Consider the following 25623-nt stretch of genomic DNA (forward strand, 5'->3'; position numbering starts at 1 on the left):
AGATTAGCCAATTTAGGAATGTTTACGCTAGAAGAGAGGCATTTAAGGGGATACTTGCTTAACATGTACAAATATATCAGGAACCAATATAAAGAACGGTCAGGCACCCTATTTACTTTGAGATCGGAGACTAGGACATGTGGGCATGCACTCACACCCCTTTCACATTGCAGCTAATTACTGGGAACAAGCCGGTTTCACACCGGTAATTAGTGCGATGGGAAAGGGGATACCGGTTACAGCTAACCGGTAGCAACACGGCAATCCGAACCGTGTAAAAAACAGGGTTCTTACCGGTTCGTTGCCGTGCAGTGTGAACATGTTAAACTGGTCAAGCGACCCATTTCCCGTTCACACTATGGAGGAGGCAGCACTTGGAGCAGCGCCAGCTCTAAGCGCTGCCTCCTCCCCCGCCCTGATACTCTGCCGCTCCCCTTGATTATGTGAACAGGCCACACATGCAGGGTCGCACCAGGATCTAACCATTTCAAAGTCCCGGTGCGACCCTGCATTTGCGATCTGAAAGCAGCATCACACTGGCGGAGAGAAGTTTTAGTACATTTAAGGCCCCCATATATTATGTTGACACTCTCAGCCAATCAGCGGTTGGCCTATCTTTTGAATTTTCAAATTCTGTCGCCACTGTCTGCAGGGTCCTCTCAATCAGCGCTTCCCGTACACTGTGGACTGCCCTCTTCTGCTTCACGCAGCCCGGACCCCATGCTGCCAAGGTTTTTTTGTTTTTCTTGCAGCCTGCCCGCCCTGCCGCGTCCCTGCACCCACAGCTCCCAGATGTTTTGTGCTGCCCACCCCCTTCACATAGGTGTGTGGCACACACCTACGGATCGAGCCAACACATTGGGGTTTATTCTAGTTCATTCTTTCTGACAAAATCCTTCTTAGATGGACAAAACCATGTGCACTGCAGGTGGGGCAGATGTAACTTGTGCAGAGAGAATTAGATTTGGGTGAGTTTTTTGTTTCTGTGCAGGGAAAATACTGACTGCATGATTTTACACTGCAATATAGATCTCACTTTGAAGAAAAACCCCACCCAAATCTAATTCTCTCTGCACAAGTAACATCTGCCCCACCTGCAGTGCACATGGTTTTGTCCATCTAAGAAGGATTTTGTCAGAAAGAATGAACTAGAATAACCCCCATTGTGAGTGCTAAAAAAGCACCTGAGATGTGTAGCTGATGGGTTCAATCTGTAGGGTCCGAGCTGATGCGCACGGGCCCACGCATCGGGTCGAATGGGATGTCAAACACATCCGATTTAAACCGATAGTGGTATCAGCAAACACAATTATTACATTTAAAATAAGGTTGGACAAGCATTTATCAGAAAAAAACATCCAGGGGTATAACCGATAATCATAAGTCAGCCCGAAGTGAACCAAAATAAATAATTCAAATTGGGATATAAGATCTAGACCATAACCACTGGAGAGGAACCTCAATAACCTAACAATGTCCAGACCCTAGCACCGTTCTGTGAAGTCATTGGTGGCTTTATGCCCGATACGTCCAGGTTCACGTCACTTTGCTTCCCATTACCTTTGTGTGTGCTGGCATCCAATGTCCCAGAACACCACGGGCACATTTATTCCTGGTATCATACATCTCTATTGGAGTTAAAATCCCAACAAGGGGCTAGAGGTCTCTAACATTTGCCCATTATGGTGATAGAAGGTAATTCAATACCCCGACTGCAAACATAAAAGGAAGCCGCTTCACAAGTACACGAGTTCCCGATAACACAAGTGATGCTCTGTAACCAGGAGAGAGCGGTTCTTTCAGGCAGAACAAATACAGTGCGTGTGTGAGGGTCTAGCACTACTGTCAGGTTACATTGTGACACAGTTATTAGATTTACAGCATATCCTCTACACGGAGCTTGCACACAAACAGGGTATGCAGATAATGCAACATACTCATAAAACTGTGTAACAGAGCAGTAAGGCCTCTTGCAGCAGCCACTGATGTTGATGGGATAGGACAGGATACAGTGGCCACCTGCAGTCATTTTCACATCACATTACAGAGGTCCAGTGACAGGGAATGGAGATCTTCCTCATGGGTACACATACGTTGCTATTGGGCCAATAGAATTATTGCAGCATGGACGGGCAGCATGGACAGTGTAATGGTTAGCATTACTGCCTCACAGCACTGAGGTCATGGGTTCTATCCCCACCATGTGTTATATATACGGAGCAGTACGGATGGTGTAATGGTTACATTACTGCCTCACAGCACTGAGGTCATGGGTTCTATTCCCACCATGTGTTATATATACGGAGCAGTACGGATGGTGTAATGGTTACATTACTGCCTCACAGCACTGAGGTCATGGGTTCTATCCCCACCATGTGTTATATATACGGGGCAGTACGGACGGTGTAATGGTTACATTACTGCCTCACAGCACTGAGGTCATGGGTTCTATTCCCACCATGTGTTATATATACGGAGCAGTACGGATGGTGTAATGGTTACATTACTGCCTCACAGCACTGAGGTCATGGGTTCTATCCCCACCATGTGTTATATATACGGGGCAGTACGGACGGTGTAATGGTTACATTACTGCCTCACAGCACTGAGGTCATGGGTTCTATTCCCACCATGTGTTATATATACGGGGCAGTATGGACGGTGTAATGGTTACATTACTGCCTCACAGCACTGAGGTCATGGGTTCTATCCCCACCATGTGTTATATATACGGGGCAGTACGGACGGTGTAATGGTTAGTATTACTGCCTCACAGCGCTGAGGTCATGGGTTCTATCCCCACCATGTGTTATATATACGGGGCAGTACGGATGGTGTAATGGTTACATTACTGTCTCACAGCGCTGAGGTCATGGGTTCTATTCCCACCATGTGTTATATATACGGGGCAGTACGGATGGTGTAATGGTTACATTACTGCCTCACAGCACTGAGGTCATGGGTTCTATCCTCACCATGTGTTATATATACGCGGCAGTACGGATGGTGTAATGGTTACATTACTGCCTCACAGCACTGAGGTCATGGGTTCTATTCCCACCATGTGTTATATATACGGGGCAGTATGGACGGTGTAATGGTTACATTACTGCCTCACAGCGCTGAGGTCATGGGTTCTATCCCCACCATGTGTTATATATGCGGGGCAGTACGGATGGTGTAATGGTTATAGCATTACTGCATCACAGCACTGAGGTCATGGGTTCTATCCCCACCATGTGTTATATATATGGTGCAGTATGGATGGTGTAATGGTTACATTACTGCCTCACAGCACTGAGGTCATGGGTTCTATCCCCACCATGTGTTATATATGCGGGGCAGTACGGATGGTGTAATGGTTATAGCATTACTGCATCACAGCACTGAGGTCATGGGTTCTATCCCCACCATGTGTTATATATACAGGGGCAGTACGGATGGTGTAATGGTTAGCATTACGGCCTCACAGCGCTGAGGTCATGGGTTCAATACCCACCATGGCCCTAACTGTGCGGAGTTTGTATAATACTATGTATTATCTACATCAGTACCTATTCTTCTATAGAAGATATACATATATTCATAGATTAAGATTGTGGAAGGAAACTGGATTACCCAGGGGGCAACTCAGGGGAACTGCATACTAACTTTAAGGTGTAAATTTACTAACACTTCTAAAAATGGAAAAAGGGGATGTTGTGCATTCCAACCAATCACATTCTGGCTGTCATTATTCTATTACATCCTAGAAAAAGATAGTCTGTATCTGATTGGTTGCTATGGGCAACTGTGAGGTAGCACTGCCACCTACTATGTCACCATACTACAATGCCACAAGAGTGACAATACACATAGGGATTGATCCTATTAGGTCCACTGATTTCGCTATTGAGAATGATCCGGGGGCAGCATCTGCACTTCACGGCGGCCGGAACTCCCACAAAAGTGCTAGTCCATAAGGTATCTAGCCATTTTGTGTGAATTCGGGCTAAAACCAGCCTGCAAAGGGTGTGAAATTGGGTGCCATTGCCAGCGTTTAAACACTGTGGGAATGGCACCTCGCAATTAATAGGATGGATCCCATATTTGGAAGCCTTACGGCTCAGCATGGCTCTCCCTCCCACTCCGGCCATGTTACAGATCCTACATGTGCCTTGCACAATTGGATGGTGATGTTCTTTCTTGCATGTTCTTTATGTGTTACAGAGTTTCCTACTTATGTAATAGTTTTATAACTGAACACTGGTCATTTAATGCATTCGTTAGCAGTATTCTTCCTGTACACCACATTTCTGACTGAACGTCAATTAAGAAGACAAAATTATATTTTCCCATAGTCTGTATGCTGGACACAGATATTACATGTATGTCAGGAATCAGCCTGTACGGGATACCGGCAAACCCAGCAATCACCTTCACTGCTGACATTTACTCTACGGGTGATCGGCAGAGTGGAGAGTCCTCAGACACTGGCTCCGTTTGATAAATCTACAGTGTCTAGATAGACAGTCAAAAGGTCTATGCCAAATGGACGACATGGAATACGAAAAAAAGTGAAAAACTAATGTCAACATTTTCATGTCGACCTTTTGGGGTAGACCTATTGACTGTCTATCTAATACTCCACACCCCACAGGCACAGCCTAGTTGTACATTATGTAATAGCGACTAAGACTACATAATGCGAGAAGCGATAAACACACACATTCTTAAGGTGCATACACACTGGGCATTTCGTGTACGCAGAGCAATGATGGGGAAAATCGCTGGGCTGAATATCGCTCCGTGCATACACACTGAGCAGTTTTCACCCATCCAAATCGATTTTCCTGGAGCTGGATGGCTTTCATTGCAAAATGCTATGGAAAGCCGTCTATCCCGTTGCTCGTCTGCTGGTAATACCAGCAGATGAGCAGCGGCGACCGGTGATGTTGTGGGAGTGCGCGTCACCACCGGGCCGTTCACACTTCAGCTGAAAGCAGCTCAGACTACTAAACTGAGCTGCTTCCAGCTCAAAACCGCCCAGTGTGTATCGACCACGATGATGGGGGTGGACAGCTTTCGATAGCAGGAAGCTATCGAAAGCAGTCCACTTTGTCGCTCATCTGCTGGTGTCCGGCAGCGATGATGTGGAAGCGCGCAGCAGTGCTCATCGCTGTCCCGTACACACTAGGGCGTCTTTCACATGAAAGGCGCCCAGTGTGTAGAGGGCTTTAGGCTCCAACTGTATCACAAGCTCATGCGATATGGACATTTACAGTAGCAGAGAGACTAGATACAGAACAATAGCATTCGTGTTTACACTTTATAGTGTCCTGACTAATTAGAAACCCTTAAATGCCGCAGAAATACGTTTACATTTTAATTATTGTGGATTAACCTCTAAATATAAAATTGATTTTTAATAACTGTGCAGAAACACTAGGCAAGGACTTGTTTATAGCTGGGGCAAGTCACAGAATTTCACTTCTCACATACTGTATACACAACAATCTGAATTGTTGGTCTGGACACTTAAACACCGCAATGTCACACCGCTATATTCTTATTGGGGTACAGGCTTGACAACAAAGCTATGGACATACTTATGATGACCGACATACTCACACGCTGGATGTGCGGAGAAATAAAACAAATAAACATTGCATAATGGCTTATAGATTCATTGCTCAAAGCGGTTGGGTTACTGGAGATAACTACGCCCAAGAACTTGTTCACCGATTCAATCCGAAACACAGCTCCACCTTGTGAACCCAAACAATTAAAACAAAACCGCACGCAACAAACATTGCAGACCTGCTTAAGCTTCAGCCAGTGCCGATATGAAGGGACATTAACCGGCCAACGCAGGGTCTAATTTCAAAATACAACTGCACTAGCCCCATCCGTGCAGTTATTTCACCGGCTGCTTGGAGAGTAGAAGGGGCAGTGACCGTACAGACAGCTACTGAGATTGCAGCTCCTCGAGCCCCATACACACCAGATTGCTCAGGTCAGGTCACACTCAAGTCTAGTGTGTACACTCAATATCCTTAAACATGCGCGCTCCCGGACATCGTTACCAAAACACCCCACCCCCCACCTCTTAGGAACATGCAGGTCAATTTTAGCTATGTAGCCAACGACCTGCATGTTCAGCAGCCGCATGTGACGTCACTCCACGATATCGGTAACAGATATTGTTTAGCACGTTAACGACCAGTTATAGTCAACTATACCGGCGGTGTCCCTAATTATCTAGTGCGTATGGAACTTAAATGGGCATACACATTCAATAATACATTACACTATGGCCCTTATTGTGGTTCACTCGCAAAGGCAAATTCTCTCTCTAATGGACAAAACCATGTGCACTGCAGGTGGGGCAGATGTAACATGTGCAGAGAGAGTTAGCTTTGGGTGGGGTTTCACTTCAAAGTGAGATCTATATTGCAGTGTAAAAATATAGCAGTCAGTATTTTCCCTGCACAGAAACAAAATAACTCACCCAAATGTACCTCTCTCTGCACATTTTACATCTGCCCCCCCTGCAGTGCACATGGTTTTGTCCATTTGAGAAGGAATTTACCTTTGCGCGTGAACCAGAATAAGGGCAAATATGTACAATAACGACGATCGGTAAAGATAATCAGTGCATACGGTCTAATGTGTACGCACTATATCGTTAACGGTGCACGCAACCGAGGGTTGTTAGCAATGTCCTCAGTCATCCCCCCCACACAAACTAATCCCTAAGGAGACAAACACTAAGGGAAACCCGACAAAAGCGACTAGGAATGGGTCTACCTGGCACGTGCCAACCAAATGATCAGCCACATTCTATACAGTGTTAGCTTTATTTAATGCGGGCATTCTGCAGAAGGGAACAGGGAGCAAAGCTTATATGCAAGGCCTACAGTGACTTTGGGGTAAGGAGGAACCATGCACAGCATACAATAGAGAATGGTGCTGGGCGGCTCAGCCTTCTCTCTATATGTACACAATACAGTGATTGTTCTACAGAGTGCGCTGCAGGATTATCTCCAGCAGGAAATTCCTTCAGGGCTATTAATATTCAGGGCTCCTCACACCTGTTCTATGTGCTTCACACAACATGCAAACCCACCATTATACTCACAAACCTTCCCATGATGCATTAGCTATTGCTTGTGAATTAAAACGTGCTACTTGTGAGATTATTCTGTATACATGGGTACAGGGTGATGGTGGCTCGCACACCCCCTTCTCCCCAAAACATTTTAGAGTGGACAGTCAATGTACTGGGACAGTGTTGCCTCCATCTAGAGTTACTACAGACAGCATTTAGGACAGAGATTATCCCTTTTCTCACTCCCAGTGCCCTTCTCCACACATCTCTAGGGCAGAGGTGGAACGACCATTGGTACGGCAGGTGCAGTGCACCGGGGCCCCTGAGGGGAGCACTGCTGTCCCTGTAACCCTCTGTGTTTCCCTATAACACTGTCACCCGCCGCCATGATGCTTATTGGGAACTTCGGTTGGGGTGGAGAAGGGGGGCCCAAATTATATTTGTGCACCTGGGCTCACCACCCACAAGTTCTGCAGGGTCATCCTGCCTACTACACCCAGCCCCTAAGGCAGTGGTTCCCAAACATTTTCATCCCGAGGCACCCTTTGGGTCTCCATGACTTTCTTAAGGCACCCTGGTCTGAACCCATTAAAAAAAAAAAATTAACACACAGCCCATGCTTTTCATCAAGGTCGTCCATCAAGAGCCCGATTTAAACTTGCAGCAGGTAAACGCCACCCTGCCAAGCTCAATCCCCCCTCCCCTGTGCACGGCTTTACCATTAGGCAGCTGCCCAGGGTGCCGGGATCTGGGGGGCGCCACCAAGTCTGCCCATCAAAAAAACAAGGATGTCTATGAGGATCCTTGTTGTACTTAATTCAGGTGGCTGCTGAAGACCTCACCTCCATACATTCCCTTAGGGCACATTTCTCTACTTTGCTGCCCCCTCCTCATTATACTCCATTGTGGACGGCAAAGGGGGGCCTCCAGGGGAAGCAGGGGACTTGCCCACCTTCCTTGGGGGGCTGTGAGGATCACCTGATTTTTGGGAGCCTCTTTGCCATACCAGAATGTTAGACATGTATGCCTTAAGGGGTTGGCAAGTGAGTATTGGTAGCCGTAACAGGTTGGCAGGGAGCAGCTGGCGTTCTTAGCCTGGTGCAATCACAGAGTACAGGGGCTGAAGGCAGGTCCCAGCTTCCAGCCCCGGCCTGCAGCACAGCCTCCTGCCCCGGAGCACACAGCAGCCAGCTGCAGTATAGCAAGTGAGTGCAAGCAAATCCTGACTCCGGACCTCCACCATCATTCACACATAAGCCCCCTCCGGCTCAGAGTCCTCATCCCCCCCTGCCACTGTCTGATTCCGCTCCCCCTGCCCGCTTCCAGCATGCCGCTCAATCCATGCTTGCACTGCAGACACGCTGCTGCTGGCTGCCTCTATGTATGCGCTGGCCATGGCACCCCTGTCACAGTGCTGCGGCAACCTAGGGAGCCGCGGCGCACAGTTTGGGAACCCCAGCCCTAATTACAGTGGACAGGCTTATAGTGTTCATTCTAGCACCCGCCATCTTTGAAAACCCATGCAGTTCCTCTTCCCTGCCTGGGTTGTCGCTGTCTGCTGAAGCGCTTCTAGCACAGTGTGGTCTGTATATCAGCACTGATATGCAAACCAGACCTGTGCTAGAAACACCACAGCAGACAGCAACACCCCAGGCACGGAACAGGAACTGCATGGGTTTTCAAAGATGGCGGGTGCTAGAATGAAAACCAGGCTGATCATTTGAAACCAGATGCGGATAACTTCCCGATAGTTGGGATTCCAGCGGTCAGTAGACCAAAGTCGGAATCCCAACATACAGGGGCTATTCTCCCTCGTGGAGGACAATGACCCCCCATAGAGGAAGAATATAACCTGTGGTGAGTGCAGCGAGCTTTAGGAGAACCGGCAGTCAGGATTCAGACATCATTCTAATAACCATCAGAATCTCGAATATCGGACCACCATACCACACCCTTGAAACCAGACCAATGCATGTTTCCCCCTTAGTCCTTTCTCTACCCACCTTCTCTTTGGGCTCAAACACATATGCATATAAACCTCCACCACCACCACCCCCCCACCCCCCCCCCCCCCCCCCCAACTTTGTGGCATACAACAATTTATGGACAGGATCATACACATAAGTAAACAGGGTCTAAACAGTACATTAGTTTTGGAGTTTCTATCATTTTTTGCAGTGGAATGTGTGAACAAGACCTTAATCTTAACCTAAAACGTGTTTACGGAATCTAAACACAGAAAAGTATCTGATTCTAGTGTGATTTTCTAGACGGTGCCAAAGACAACTACGTTTATTTTCCTGTCAGCAATCTGTAAAGGGAAAAAAAAAGTGCCATTCCCGATTCCTGCCCCCGCCACGCCCCGCTCTACAAACATTTAACTATTCGACTGACTTGTCTTATGGAGGTCAGGAAATACTCTACACACTGGGGGTTATTCTGGTTCAGCCTTGTCGGTCCACCAGCCCCCCCATGAACGCAACTATTTACCGCCGCCCCACGGCCGCTGCCTTGGCTGCGGGCACCCTGCAAACAGTCTGTTCGTCGTGGTTGCACGCACCCTGCTTATGCACATGCGCCTACCATTGGTCCCTGTGCAAATGTTCTGGTCCGTGCGAACAGACCAGAATAACCCCCACTAACCATTACTATGACATCACGATTCATAGGTTACATAAAGGGGGTGATTCAAGTTGGCACGATAAACAACGTAAATTCACTCGAATGCGGCCATACGGCCGAAACATCCTTCAATGCCGCCGACCGTGAAATGATTTCTTGCCTGCTCGCAGATAGAAGTTAGAACTGACTTATCTGCGCCGGAGATGGCCGAACAGGGGGTGATGTAATGTGTAATGTAAACTCCCCGCTCCCCCTGCATTTGCATGGTGACACTCAGCGTTTTTCTGGGCGCACCAACCGTTTTTTTTTTTTTGTGAGCAATGGTGATAGTCGGCAAAGGTATTGGCACTGCAGCCCTGCACATGCATATAATCGCCTATACTCATGCACAGAGACACACCATCGGTCCCGGCACAAATACGCTGGGGACTGAACCAACCTCTCACAAAGACTCTCTGTTGGGGCCGACACCTGTATCTTTAAAACAAACAAAAAAAAAGGCAGTTTAGAAAGGAGTTTGCATTTTGCCTGCATTCACAAGTATGATGAGATCCACAATACAACACGTCATGGGAGAATTTGCACATGCAATGTTGTACAGATAACACAGCAGAGACAACTGCGCTTAGAGCACAGTTACGGCTTACTGTGTGCAGTGATTACACAGCAGTGGGCCTGATTCAGAGCTGATCGCTCATCTGAAAAATTGAAGACTGCACGTAGATAGCCTCCGCCCGCAAATCGCTATCCAACCGCAAATCTATACACAATTCCGGAACCAGGGAATGTTTGTTGCGGTCTGTGCAAATGTACGGTTCGATTTTTTTTTTATTATTATTATTATTTGATTTTGCTTATATAGTCAAAATCGAATGGAAAGGTTTTCAGTTGCATTTGATCCTGTTCGAATCAGGACTGAATAGAAAATGAATTGCATGGCGTATACGGGGCTTAAGTCTGACCACTCCACAACTCTGCGACAGAGAAAGGCTGATTAAGGCCGGCGTGATGTCACGGGCCCTCCCTTTAAACACCTGTGCATACCCGCATTTTTTCGGACACTCCCTGAAAACAACAGGTATACACTCCCAAATGCTGGCTTCCTGTCAGTCAACCTCTGCCCGCTGTGTGTTCACCATCCATATGCAATTTCTGTCACAATTTGGGCCATATGTACAGTTATTTCATAATCGCTCAATCTCTGAATCAGGCCCTTACTCTGCAATCTACGCCTTACTGCACGTGTTAGATCAGGACTTACTGCATGATACAATTGAATAGCAAGGAGCACTGAAACCCACCTAAAAAACCTGTGGTAAGTCCCATGCAGCTAACTGAGGGGTAGATTTATTAAGCTCGGTGAAGTGATAAAGTGTCCGGTTTTTATCACCGGCCAATCAGCTGTCATTTTTCAAACCAAGCCTGTAACTTCACAGGTAGGAGCTGATTGGCCAGTGATAAAAACCAGACACTTTTATCACTTCACCAAGCTTAATAAATTTGCCCCTCAATTCCCCCCTAAAGATGCTCTGTGGTTACAGACCGGAATCATTCATACAGTATATGGGCTCTTCATCCACATAGACCCATCACAGGAGCTTGTGCGCCTGCATACAGCCAAGCAGATAAAACACAAATATAAACACTGAGGTCCAATATGAAAGTACCTGCTGCACAATTAGGCCAGAATTCCTGTCAGCTCCACATTATGTAGCCACTGCAACCTCAAAAGCGGAGATTAATAGCTTCATAAAACCTGAAGCTGCTTACACAGCAATATGTACAGACGAATCAATGGCTGCCAACCAATAGTGATCAACAGGTGATGGGAATGGTCCAAGGCTGCCAGAAACAGCTGTCAGATAATGATAGCCTACAAGTGTTTGCAGTCATCTGCGAAAACCACGTACGTACAGACAGACCAAGTCAAACATGTTTTACCTAATTATATAATCACAGAAACTGTATTATATTATTTTTAAACAATTTCAACCATATCTACATTCGATGTGCGCTCCCGTTTTCACAAAATCGAACAGAAAAATCTACTGTGTAGCCAAGGAAATATCGAATTCGATCTAGTAAAATCGAATGTGTACAATGCACCATGAATGAATATCGAATTCCATATCTAATGCAAAAGTACAGATATAATGCCAAATCTAATGGAAACATCTAATCAAAAGCAAAATTGATGTGTGTGTACAGGGCTTAAAGGTCACTATTTCACACAATAATGTCCTGGGTGAGCCACATTTAACTGCAGGTACAATGCTGTGACTGAAGTCCAACTGAACGCATATTTTTGCCTCAGGAAGAGCGGCCCCACAAATAGATACACTAAGTAATTGGCATATATTCAATGCCGTGGGCGAGCGGTGACTGCGAGCAGGACTTTTTGCTCGCAGTCACCGCTCACCCTGTCAGTATTCAACTGACCCCCCTCATACGCAAATTTCCCCTCGCTCCGTTTTTTGAGCGAGGGGGAATTTGCGAATGTGCCTCCAAAAGCTGCGAGAGCCGAGGCTAATTACAGTGAGTTTGCTGCACTAGCCGCGGCTCTCGCAGTTTAGGGGAATCCTCGCCGTTCTGTGACAGCGAGGATTCCCCCGGAACGTTGCATAGTGCGAGCGGCCGGCGCGGGGGTTAAACTGCGAGGATCACTGGTTTTCTGTGATCCTCGCAGTTTAACCCCCTCGCCTGCCGCTCGCACAGGCATTGAATACTGCACATTGAATAGCTCCCAGGCACAAAGTCTGTGACCTAACAATATCACCCCAAATATGAGTAATTGTGAAGACCAATCATAAGGCATACCACCCAACTTTCTGCCGGCTGGGGTCAGGACTTGCGCTCCCAAGTAGGGGGCATGGTGTCGAGAATGATTGCAATTGCAAGGCCAGGTCCGCATTACCCTGCTGTGGGAGTATGACCAGTGCAAGTGGTATACGGGACAATTGGGAGGTATGTACGTGCAGCAGAATTGACGTAGTGGTTAGCGATACTGCCTTACAGCACTAAAGTCATGAGTTCAATTCCTGTCATGGTTTGTTTGTGTGGAGTTTATATGTTCTCTTATGTTTTTCTGTGAGGCTAATTGGATTTTGACAAGAAACTGTATCTCAGGGGGTGGGTGTGTAAATGTGGAAGGGAATATAGAATGGGAGCGCCATTTGGGGCAGGGACTGATGTGAATGACAAACATTCTCTATAATGTGTTCACTACATCAGTGGTTCCCAAACTTAGGGAGTAATTCAGCAGGCTTCTATCGTGTATCGCCAGCAAACGGTGCGCAGGCGGAGGGGCTTTAGTGCATACGAAAATGTGGTAAACACCCAGGAAACCTGCATCCCACCCATATCATGCACCTCCTCCTGCATTTGCATTGCATTTGCTAGCCTGCTGCAAGCAGCATATGCAATCCATGTTAATCAGTCCACAAGACACCCTAAAGCTAGGTACACACCTGACCCACGGAATGGCAGTTGGGCTGACCAATCTGTGCATACACACTTACCAGTCGTCCTCCCAATGTGTCGTCACTGACGTCACAACTGAGCGGGCATTTAAATGTGCCCACAGCAAGTGTACATAGCCAAATCAGCTGTGCTGCAAAATCACACAATATGACTGCGAACAACGTAGTTCACAGACATACTGGGGGTGCACAGCCGCCGGCAGGCTTCTGGAATATCAGCCGTTTCATTGAACAGCTGATATAGCGCTCAGTGTGTGCGCAGATTAACGGTATAGGTTTAAAATATATCCATGGCTCCGCACAAATGGTTAAATAAAATGAAGCTCCTAATTAAGAGACAAGTGGCCATGCTTGAATACACTTAAAACCTGATCCGTTACATGTCTTGAGGATGACGTTTGGGAACCTCTGCACTGCATAATAACCATTCATACATAAATAATAAGCACAATGTAAAATACTGAGTATCCTGACCTGTAATTACTGAGACACAGACATATTCTGATTTCTAGGGAGGAGCGCTGTGGTTTAAATGGTTTAATAAAATAATTTTCAAAGGAACATCTGAAATGAGCGCTCCGCCATCCTGTCCTACAGCAGAATATGCAGCTTGTATAAAGGGTGAATCACTCCAGAAGTGTAAAAAGTGCTTATAAAACCCTCAGGCTACCAATCTTACCACCAGTACTGTTATGTGGGGAACTGAGCCAACCAATGACATACCTTGCCCAGACTTATTGCAATGAACATGCAACTGTCACATGTAATGAAATACCTGGAAGGTGACAGCTACACGACTGCTATGGGATACTGTCATGCAGTCAGGGATGAGGGCATCTGCCTATGCCTAGGATCCCTGCAGTTGAGGTGAGGACACCAGCCCATGTACTGCAGGGTTACACTTCAGGGGAGATGGCACTACAAGCCCCAGCATGCCTTGTCCCTGAGCAGCCACAGGTGGCATCACCAGGGTGATATTGTTGCAACCTGTCAGACTGTGCCACCGCACCCAGGACCTCCTCCCACCTGCTCACCCGCCACACCTACCGCTTCTTAGGGATGGAGGGAGCAGCCGGGGCCTTGCACTCGCTGGAGGAGATGGCAGGCTGCAGGTGCCCGGAGATGATCCTCAGCCTGCGCTGGGAGCAAGCGGACACCGGGCTGTCACGGGCGGCCGCCATGCTTCCGTGTTGCGCGACGGAGGAGAGAGAGGGCTGCCCGGGGAGAGGGGGGGGGAGAGGTCGCAGCGTGGGCACTCTGTGGCGTCCCAGAATGCAGCGCGGGGCCTGTTGCTGGGCAACCGAGAGACGCCTTCCCCCCTTCCCTCGCCGCTACCCGCTTCCGGGTCTGGAGGCTGACTGTGTCACGTTACACGCTCCTGTGCATGTGTCAGTGTCACTGTGATGCTTCTTCTAGGGGGGTCGGGACTGTGCTGCTGATGTCTATGAGCATAGAGCCTCTGCTGCCACTGGCAGTGCTATCATTAATGCGTAGCTTAGATTAGATGGATAGACAGAAACACACTATTGGGGTCCATGTGCTCGGGTGTAAATAGTGACAAAGAAAAATTAAAGACTCATGTCGATCTGTTCATGTGTTCACCTTTTCCATGTAGCCCTTTTGCTTGAGTCGACCTTATTTTAATGTTGAACGTGTACATTTTTACCTTTAGTGAGTGTTGACCTTGAAAATTTTGACCTTTTGTCAATCTTTTGGGCTTGCTCCTTCACTATCCACACCACCACTCTCCTCACCTGTAACGTCATGAGGTCCTTTAGCCCACTACAATTTAGAGCTAAGTTAACCGCTGTCCCATGGGTTGCAGTGTCTGGTAGGGATGGCCATAGACCATTGATGATTAGAAATCATCAATGGTTTATGGCCGAAGCATCGATGGCCATCCCTACCAGACACTGCGCCCTGTCTGGGAGGCCAGATTGGGGGGAGGCCAGGTTGGGGGAAGCCGGCGATCACCACTGATTGCTAAAGTCAGTGCAAGGAGGGAGCCGGGAGCTGCTCAGGAAACAAATAGGGGGTCGCAGTACTCAACTCCACCCCACTACCCAAGTTGCCACCCTCTCTGCCTATGGGCCTGTCCCTTTTTTGGCACAGAAAGATGGGAATTATTCAGTAGGGTGCAACTGAGATTTAGCCCCTCTGGCTGGATAGTTGCCACAGTGACCTGATGCCGATTTGGAAGTAAACTGGGCATAATTTGCAGTAATACAAGACGCACATAAAACAGCATAAATTATAAGTGGTGCACACTACAAAGTTTGTACATGTTATTACCAGTAGTATATATACCTGGCTATATTAGACCATGATGTATATAGCTATACTACATCACACACTCATACACCCATGTTTTTAAACATTTGTTTTACTTTCAAAATAGGCATCAATCACTATTAGGTATCAATAGTACTTCAGAAATTTCACTAAAACAGCTAGAACAACTCCGGGATACATGTACAAAAAAAGAAAGACACATCAAACACCCAGATAAAACAAGTATAATATATGCCCATATAACAAAGAAAGCATCTCTCACCATTATTGGTGTATTCACAATCAACCAATCACAAGTGCTGGTGATTATCATCCACGTAATCCTTCTGCATACTTGCCTACCCTCCCGGAATGGGCGGGAGGGTCCCGCAAATCGAGTCCCCCTCCCAGACCCCCGGGAAGGTGGGCAAGTCTCCCGCATTGTAGCCACGGCCCCTGCTCCCCACCCCCCTTCCCCGCAGTATAAATTTCTGAATTTTGCGGGTCTGCAGGGAGGAGGTGGGGCTAAAATTATACGAATCGCATCATTTTAGCCCCTCCCCCCATCCACGGACCCGCAAATTAATGCGGCTGTCGGTCGTGGGGGCGGTGCTTGGTGACGTCAGCCTCGCCCCACCCCCAAAACGATGTCTAGCCCCCCCTTTCTCCTCTCCGGGCTTCTCCTGGAGAGGAGTTTTAAAAAAGATGTATGTTCTGCTGTGATTGCAACTCACCCAGGAGCCAGTAAAATAATACAGCGGGCAAAATTTACTAAGCTGTCGTGTCCCATTCAAGATACAACTAGGGTGGTTATGAATATGATCAGGTCTGAAAAAGCAGCTTATTTACTAATCTGCTGTGTTCCCAAAAAATTCAGGTAAAAATATTGTGGAGGGCTTCCCTCTATTTAAAGAACCAGCACCGGGATCTTGGGCTGGTTCTGGTTCCAAAAATACAGGGGACAAAAGATGTAGGGTTCGCCAGCCCAGGGCTGGTTGTGCTTAGGAAAGGGGACCCCACACTATCAGACATGACACTGCTGGCTGTCGGAGTCCGGTGCTGGTTATAATTATATTCTTTTTATCCCCCATATTTTTGTAGCAATGACCGGTCCAAGAGCCCGATGCTGATTGCTGAAATACAGGGGGACTCCAGTTTTTTGTTGCCCTGTATTCCTGGAACCAGCACCGGCTCAAAGAGCCCAGGGCCGATTTTACTTGTGAGGGGGTTTTATTTATTTATACTATTTTCTTACACGGAGAAGTATCGCACAAATCTGAATGATATAGAAAATAAGACAAAGAGAAAAATAGTAGGGTGCACTCACAGAACTATATATTGTGGTTAGTCCAACTGATTGTAGGGTTTCTTAAAACTTAACCTTTTGTCTTGTATTGTTTCTTAAAACGTAACCTTTTGTATTGTATTTATTCTTACGGGGTCCCCTTTGGGGAATATCAGGCTCACCGTACCATGTACTTTTTATTCTTTGTTTTTTAAAAACAATACTGGCCTTACACCCTCTTTTTTGTTTTCAATTGTTTTTTTTTTCTGTGCTGTTTACCCTGTGTCTCTGTTGTCCCCTGCAGCAGCTTACCCCTGAGTGCGGGGTGAGCTGGCTTCCTCCGTTGTAATAACAGCAGAGAATCGCATTGTCAGAGTGCTATAGAAGAACTCAGCCATGATTGGCTGTGAGCATCTAGATGGAGACGCCTACAGCCAATCAGGGCTGAGTACTTCTAAAACAGTGACAGCGCGATTCTCCGCTGTGATTACAACAGAGGAAGCCGGCTCACCACGCAGTCAGTACAGGTCAGCTGCGGCAGGGGACAGAGTCGCCGCTGGAGCATGGATTTGTAAGTATAGAGGTGTCAAATTAATGTGTATTAATGTGTATAATAAACTTTTACTTATCTCTGTGTTTTTTTTAAACATTCTTTTTACAGGTGGACTACAAGTTCAAGAGGGCTCATTATTGCCCCGCATGCTGGGACTTGTGATTTGCCTGTATAAAACAATGTGGTTTTTTTAATTTAACACGTCCTGGTCAGGGACGCAGGGAACAGACCCAGCCTTCAGCTCTGGACAGGTGAAGCCTGGGGGGGGGGGGGACCCCTTTATTGGGGGGTCACCACTCCCACAGGTACCTCGTCCAGGGCTGACTAGCCACGGTGCGCATGGTACGGCCGTTGTACCTTATGTAAAAAGTGTCCTTATAGTTCTTTTGGACTCTGGGGTGCACCACTGACTATCACATGTATCACACAGAGAGAAGACTATGATATATTGGGGAATTTGTCCCAAATCTACTCTTGACTACTCAATATTAGGGATAAGCAGGTTTAGATTTTGAGAGTACAGACCTGAACACTGTCCGGAGATTCCCGCCAAACTCACCAGCCTGCCCCAAAACAACATCATCCCGCCTTCGGATCGTGAGATCCGGACTCTATATAAATCTCACGCTGGCGCCGCCATCTTCACTCCAGCATTGGAGGGGATAGTGGGTGGACGTGCTCTGGGGCTGTGGTGGACTGTGGGAGTGGCGACCTGCTATGTGAGTCCAGTCCTGTGCTGCTGGTGTCCTGTGCTGCTTATTGCTGCTGGTTACATAGTAGGTGAGGCTGAATAAAGACTTGCGTCCATCTAGTGCAACCTATGTTTATAGTAGCTCATCCCTTGTTGTATAGTGTGTTCTGATATTTTAAAGACAGATTGTTACTTATTCATACCCATGGATGTTTTTAACCAATAAATGTTTATTCAACCTTATTTTAAACGTATTTATAGTGTCTGCCGACACCACTTCTCCAGGAAGAGAGAGTTCCAAAGTTTGACTGTTCTGACTGTAAAGAATTTTTTTCTTCTAGATGAACAAAGTTTTTTTTCTTCTAATCTATACTCATGCCCTCGCATCCTAGATTCCTTTCTAGTAGAAAAAAGGGTGTTTGACAGTTCCTTATATTGGCCCCTAATATATTTATACATGTTGAGTATATCCCCCTTAAACGTCTCTTCTCTAGTATAAATAGTCCCAAAATTGTTTAATCTTTCCACGTAGCTTAAATTCTCCATTCCCCGAATAAGCTTTGTTGCTCTTCTTTGGATTTTTTCTAATTCTATGATGCTGGTGTCCTGTTTTTCTCCATTGGTGCTGATTCTGAATGACTCTGCTGCAGAAGTCCAGTTCAGTGATACTGCGGCATACTGTCCAGTGGCATACTTCCCAACATAACCCTCTCCAGGAGGGACACAATGCTCTGTGGCCCTTATTCAGATCTGATCGCAGTGCAAATTTGTTCTCAAAATGGGCAAAACCATGTGCACTGCAGGTGGGGCAGATGTGACACGTATAGAGAGAGTTAGATTTGGTGGAGTTATTTTGTCTCTGTGCAGGGAAAATACTGGCTGCATTATTTTTACACTGCAAATTTTAACTCTCTCTGCAAAATTGCAAGGAGATTTGGATGGAGATTGTCCCGTTTTCTTTTTATGTACGTTTGTATGTGTTTTTGGAAACTCTTGAATATTGCAAATTGTATGTCAAAAGTTTAATTGAATAAATTATATTGATTAAAACAGGTGATGGCAATCATACATTAAGAGCAAAGTCCAGAAACATAGCATTGTGTACCTCCTGAAGAGGGTCATGTTGGGAGGTATGCAGTGGCAATGCTGCAGAGGTACAGTCCAGTCCAACACTGCTGCATACGTTTAGTCCAATGGTACCATACCATCCAACATCTGAAGGGGAAAAAATCAGTACACATTCGAAAAGGGGCGTGGCAAATGTGTAAAGGGGCGTGGTCATGGGAAAGTGATGTGTGTGGCCATGCCCCCTTTCCGATTCCCTCCCCCCCCCCATTTTATAAAAGTCTGAGAATAACACCATTATTCAAACAAGGGTCAATCCCACGTACCAGAAGCCACATTCCCCTGCAAGTGCCTGTAGCAGTGGCCATAAAGAAAGTTTTAAATAAAATAGAATAGAATCAACTTTATTGGCCATGTATGCTTGCGCACACTATGAATTTTTTTGTGGATTTACAGTGCAGCATTAAGCAAGGATGAAGGGGGGAGGAGAAGGCATTACATACATTACATTAAGACATTACATGTTGGGAACACATGCCCGCCGAACTGCACAGCGCCTAGGCAGCCATCCGCAGCGCCACTGGTCGCTGAAACAGCCAGGTAGGTAACAATACCAGCAGAGACAGTACAATTATCACACAGGGAACATATTTGGCTGAGCTGCACAGCGCCTAGACAGCTATCAGCTGCGCAAGTATTACACTGGATGCAATTATAAATGTATTATATACACTGGCAAAAAAGAAGCGTGGCCAAACATACCATGCAGTACACACTGTCACGTAACACAGGGACACGATGGGATTTGGGGAACAAGACTACCCAAACCGCACACACCAAGGTCACTCGAGTCCTGACAGCTTGATCCAGCCCCGGGACATGCAGTAGGTACAGCACGGGGCAGAGAGTTGCGGGCAAGCGGCACGCCGGGGACAATGGGTGCGAGACCTGATTACAGTCCTGAGCGGTCACTCACACAGGCATGCACAATACCCGAAGCAAGGCCCGGCATTACTACCAGCGTGGGCTGCGTAGTGTGTACCGACGAAGCACGCTTGCTGCGGGAACCGCAAGGCAGCACTGGGACCAGGCAGAATCAGAGGTGCCCCTGAAATCGTCTGAAAACCGGTACATTCGGTATTTAATTTTAACCGGTACAGTCCGTTAAAAAACGGTACTGTACCGGCTTAATCGGTACAGTTGGAGGGTATGTGGTACTGCCCTTAAAGTCCAGTCCAGTGATACTGCTGCATACGTGCAGTCTAGTGATACTGCAGCATAAATCCAGTCCAATGGTACTGCCATTAAAGTCCAGTGGTACTGCCGTTAAAGTCCAGTCCAGCAATACTGCTGCATAAGTTCAGTCCAGTGGTACTGCAGTTAAAGTCCAGTCCAGTGATATTGCTGCATAAGTCCAGTCCAGTGGTACTGCCATTAAAGTCCAGTCATACTGCATTTAAAGTACAGTGGTACTGCCATTAAAGTCCTGTGATACTGCATTTAAAGTACACACCACGCCACATTTATCTCTGTCTAGACTATTGCACATCCTCTACTCACTCCTTATATGTTATCATTATCCATCTAACTGTCTCACTGGTGCTTTCAGATTTACACCATACTTGCCTACTTTATGAGTCTCCTCTCCGGGAGAAGCAATTTGCGTCATTTTAGCCCCACCCTCTCCCTGAAGAGCCGCAAATGCTGGTATTTTACTGGCAGAGGAGGGGGCTGCGGGCATAGACTGATGCGGTGGCCAAGAATGCAGGAGATTTGCCTACCCTTCCACTATGCCCAGTGTGTATGGACAGCAATGATCACGTTCATCGCTGTGGGGAAAGCCGCTCGGTGCATACACACTGAGCGGTTTTCCCCCTGCCCGGCACCGTCAGCGGGGGGAGGGCAGCATTGCATAGCGCAGCGCTATGCAAAGCCATCCTCAAAGCCGCTCATCTGCTGGTATAACCAGCAGATGAGCGGCTTTCCTGGCGATGTTGCGGGAGCGCACAGCAGCGCTCATCGCCGGGGCATACACACTGGGCGGCTTTGAGCTGAAAGCCGCTCAAACCTGCTCTTTTGAGAAACTTTCAGCTCAAAGTCGCCCAGTGTGTATGGGCCTTAAGTTTTTTGTCAATAATGAAAGCTAAAATAACAACAGCGTCACAGAGGTTACCAGAGGTATGAAGATGTATAAGAAAATCAGCGTGTCCTCAGAGAAAACACCTTCCTCTTCACACTCACAACAATTGCTTTCACTAATGTTTCTAAAATAGACTGTATCTTTTGTGAAATGTATAGTGCAGCACAAATACCTGTGTGTTTGTGTTTTACTTCATTAGGAACTATGGGGCAGATTTATACCCCTTTTACACCAAAAACCCTGGTCCGACCCTGGTCTTTGAACGCTGGAGTTTCCAGGGTCTGACCCTGCTTTATACTGCATTTACACAGCACTTCGACCTGGGTCGGACCAGGGTCTGCACCATTTACACTGGACCTGGGTCAGCCCTGCCTTGTCATTACAAATGGCCTGCAGCAGCAGCACCACATCACCCCCTGCACATCATCACCCCCCCCCCTGCAGCATCACATCAATCCCCCCCTGCACATCATCACCCCCCCTAGCAGCAGCAGCACCCCCCCCCACCTGTACATTATCACCCCCCTGCAACATCAAATCACACCCCCCCCCCCCTGCACATCATCACCCCCCTGAAGCAGCATCAAATCACACACCCCCTGAAGCAGCATCACCCCCTGCACCTTATGACCCCCCTGCAGCATCAAATCACAGGCTGCTGAGGGGGGGAGATGGAGGGGATGCTCCCCGCTGCTGTAACTCCCCCCTGCAGCCGCGGGGCCGGGAGTGGAGGCAGCGGGAATCAGCAGTGCAGGTGGGCAGGGGACATCATCACCTGTAGAATCATATCATCACCCCCCCAGCGCGGGGTCCAGCCTCCAGGCAGCGGGGTCCGGCAGTACAGGCGGGGGATCCATTCAGCGTATACGAAGTTGCCGGCGGGGTCCCTCCAGCGTATGGGAAGTAACCAGCGAGCGTCCCTGCGGCGGCTGGGAACTGCCGCTACTAGTTCCCATACACTGGGGGGACCCCGCCGGCAACTTCGTATACGCTGAATGGATCCCCCGCCTGTACTGCCGGACCCCGCTGCCTGGAGGCTGGACCCCGCGCTGGGGGGGTGATGATATGATTCTACAGGTGATGATGTCCCCTGCCCACCTGCACTGCTGATTCCCGCTGCCTCCACTCCCGGCCCCGCGGCTGCAGGGGGGAGTTACAGCAGCGGGGAGCATCCCCTCCATCTCCCCCCCTCAGCAGCCTGACAGTTCACCCCAGGCCCTTAGCAGCCGCAGACACCCCTCTCCTCCTGCAGCAGCTGGGGACAGCTTCCCCAGCGCTGCATGCCGTGCACGGACCCGCTGCGGGTGCCTGGACCCGCAGCGGAAACATTTACACCGGCCTCTACACGGGTCCTAACCGTGTTCTACCCAGGTCAGGACCTGGGTAGAGGACCCGTGTAAATGGACACGGCTTGACCCCATTTACACCGCCGAAGGTCCGGGTCTGACACGCCACTGACCCGGATTTTTCAGCGGTGTAAAAGGGGTATTATTAAGCTTGGAGAAGAGATAAACTGGAGATAAAGCAGAGAAAAGGTAAAAGGAGATAAAGCACCAGCCAATCAGCTGTGTTTGAAAAAGACAGTTGGGAGATGATTGGCTGGTGCTTTATCTCCTTTTACCTTTTCTCCGCTTTATCTCCAGTTTATCTCTTCTCCAAGCTTAATAAATCTGCCCCAATGGGGGTTATTCCGGTTGATTCACAAGGCTGCGAATTCGCAGCCTTGGGAGTCCACCAAACCCCGCCTTGTAAATGGTGGACCAGCCGCTTACCCATTCGCAAGGGCGCTTCGCTTGCAGGGCCTGCGAATGGATGTTACACAGTAACATCCATTTGCAGCCTTGGGGGATCCTCCCACATCATTCAATGGTTGGCGACCATTGAATGATGGCGAAGGCGCACGCATATAAAAGTGACTCTCAAGTCACTTATATATGCGTGGACACTTGGGAGGAAGTGGGCGGGCAGCTGACATCTGGTGATGTCAGCTTCCCCTCCCCCCATTGGTCCATTTGCATATGGGAACGCCCAGCCTTTCTAGTCACTTCCATATGTGTGTACACTGGGACAGATATAGGCGGGGCTGACATCCGGTGATGTCAGCTGCCCACCCTCCGCACCCGCGTCACCGCTTCCTTACTATGAGAATGCCCAGTGTTCTCATGGGAATGCCCATGAAACGCTGGGCGTTCCCATATGGTAGTGGGGCTGCCCGGTGCCCCCCGCTCACCGTGTAGCACCGCACATGCCACGCACCGTGCACTAGGCAAACAGAATGCTCGCTGGGTGCATGCACATGCGCAGAAATGCGTCTGCGCACATCGGTCCTTTGTGCGAATGTACGGAGGACCGAATGAATAAGAATACGGCCCAATGTTTCTTTATTATAGGGTTATGCTACCCATACACTTGTGAGATATTGCATGCAATCATTCAATTTTGACCACGTCTGTTTGAAAAATTGCATGATTGTATGCATATTTTAGGGACTGTTCAAAGTGATGCACGGGCCCACCGTCGAATGTCAGGTCGATGCTGCACTCCGTAATGCCCCTGACACACTATGCTGCACACTGTAATGCCCCTGACACACTATGCTGCACACTGTAATGTCCCTGATACACTATGCTGCACACTGTAATGCCCCTGATACACTATGCTGCACACTGTAATGCCCCTGACACACTATGCTGCACACTGTTATGCCCCTGACACACTATGCTGCACACTGTAATGCCCCTGACACACTATGCTGCACACTGTAATGCCCCTGACACACTATGCTGCACACTGTAATGTCCCTGATACACTATGCTGCACACTGTAATGTCCCTGATACACTATGCTGCACACTGTAATGCCCCTGACACACTATGCTGCACACTGTAATGCCCCTGACACACTATGCTGCACACTGTAATGCCCCTGACACACTATGCTGCACACTGTAATGCCCCTGACACACTATGCTGCACACTGTAATGTCCCTGATACACTATGCTGCACACTGTAATGCCCCTGACACACTATGCTGCACACTGTAATGCCCCTGACACACTATGCTGCACACTGTAATGCCCCTGACACACTATGCTGCACACTGTAATGCCCCTGACACACTATGCTGCACACTGTAATGCCCCTGATACACTATGCTGCACACTGTAATGTCCCTGACACACTATGCTGCACACTGTAATGCCCCTGACACACTATGCTGCACACTGTAATGCCCCTGACACACTATGCTGCACACTGTAATGCCCCTGACACACTATGCTGCACACTGTAATGTCCCTGATACACTATGCTGCACACTGTAATGTCCCTGATACACTATGCTGCACACTGTAATGCCCCTGACACACTATGCTGCACACTGTAATGCCCCTGATACACTATGCTGCACACTGTAATGCCCCTGACACACTATGCTGCACACTGTAATGCCCCTGATACACTATGCTGCACACTGTAATGCCCCTGACACACTATGCTGCACACTGTAATGCCCCTGATACACTATGCTGCACACTGTAATGTCCCTGATACACTATGCTGCACACTGTAATGTCCCTGACACACTATGCTGCACACTGTAATGTCCCTGACACACTATGCTGCACACTGTAATGCCCCTGACACACTATGCTGCACACTGTAATGCCCCTGACACACTTTGCTGCACACTGTAATGCCCCTGACACACTATGCTACACACTGTAATGCCCCTGACACACTATGCTGCACTCCGTAATGCCCCTGACACACTATGCTGCACACTGTAATGTCCCTGATACACTATGCTGCACACTGTAATGTCCCTGATACACTTTGATGCACACTGTAATGTCCCTGATACACTATGCTGCACACTGTAATGTCCCTGATACACTATGCTGCACTCCGTAATGCCCCTGACACACTATGCTGCACACTGTAATGTCCCTGATACACTTTGCTGCACACTGTAATGTCCCTGATACACTTTGCTGCACACTGTAATGTCCCTGATACACTATGCTGCACACTGTAATGTCCCTGATACACTTTGCTGCACACTGTAATGTCCCTGATACACTATGCTGCACACTGTAATGTCCTTGACACACTATGCTGCACACCCTGCTGACTGGTTGGGCCCGGGGCTGGTTTTAAAAAATTGGGGAACCCAAATTTGGCCGGTTTCCTGATTTTTTATTACCGGCCCCGGCTCTTTCAGCCTGGTGCTGGTTACGGCTGTGGGGATGACCCCACGCCGTTTTTACAAATTATTTATTTTTCTATTTTTTTTTTACACATTGCAGCCTGCACGGATCTGACTGATCTGTGCAGACTGGCTATACAAATTCGTATTAGCGGCTGTATATATGGCCGCTAATACGAATGAATACGCCATCGGAGGGTTACAAAGCAGTCGTATTTGA

General features: G+C 47.9%; 1 protein-coding gene across 1 annotated transcript in view; it reads right to left on the minus strand.

The window, feature by feature from the left end:
- Positions 1 to 14513, minus strand: part of AGPS (alkylglycerone phosphate synthase) — a 172905-nt gene extending 158392 nt beyond the window's left edge. The window contains exon 1 of the mRNA XM_083154721.1: positions 14239 to 14513. Coding sequence (XP_083010847.1) covers positions 14239 to 14372 — 134 coding nt within the window. The 5' untranslated portion in view covers positions 14373 to 14513. The remainder of the gene's footprint in view (positions 1 to 14238) is intronic.
- Between the last annotated feature and the right edge of the window lie 11110 nt (positions 14514 to 25623).

Source organism: Crinia signifera, chromosome 7 (assembly GCF_055691185.1).
Source record: "Crinia signifera chromosome 7, ASM5569118v1, whole genome shotgun sequence".
NCBI classification, from domain to species: Eukaryota; Metazoa; Chordata; class Amphibia; order Anura; family Myobatrachidae; genus Crinia; species Crinia signifera.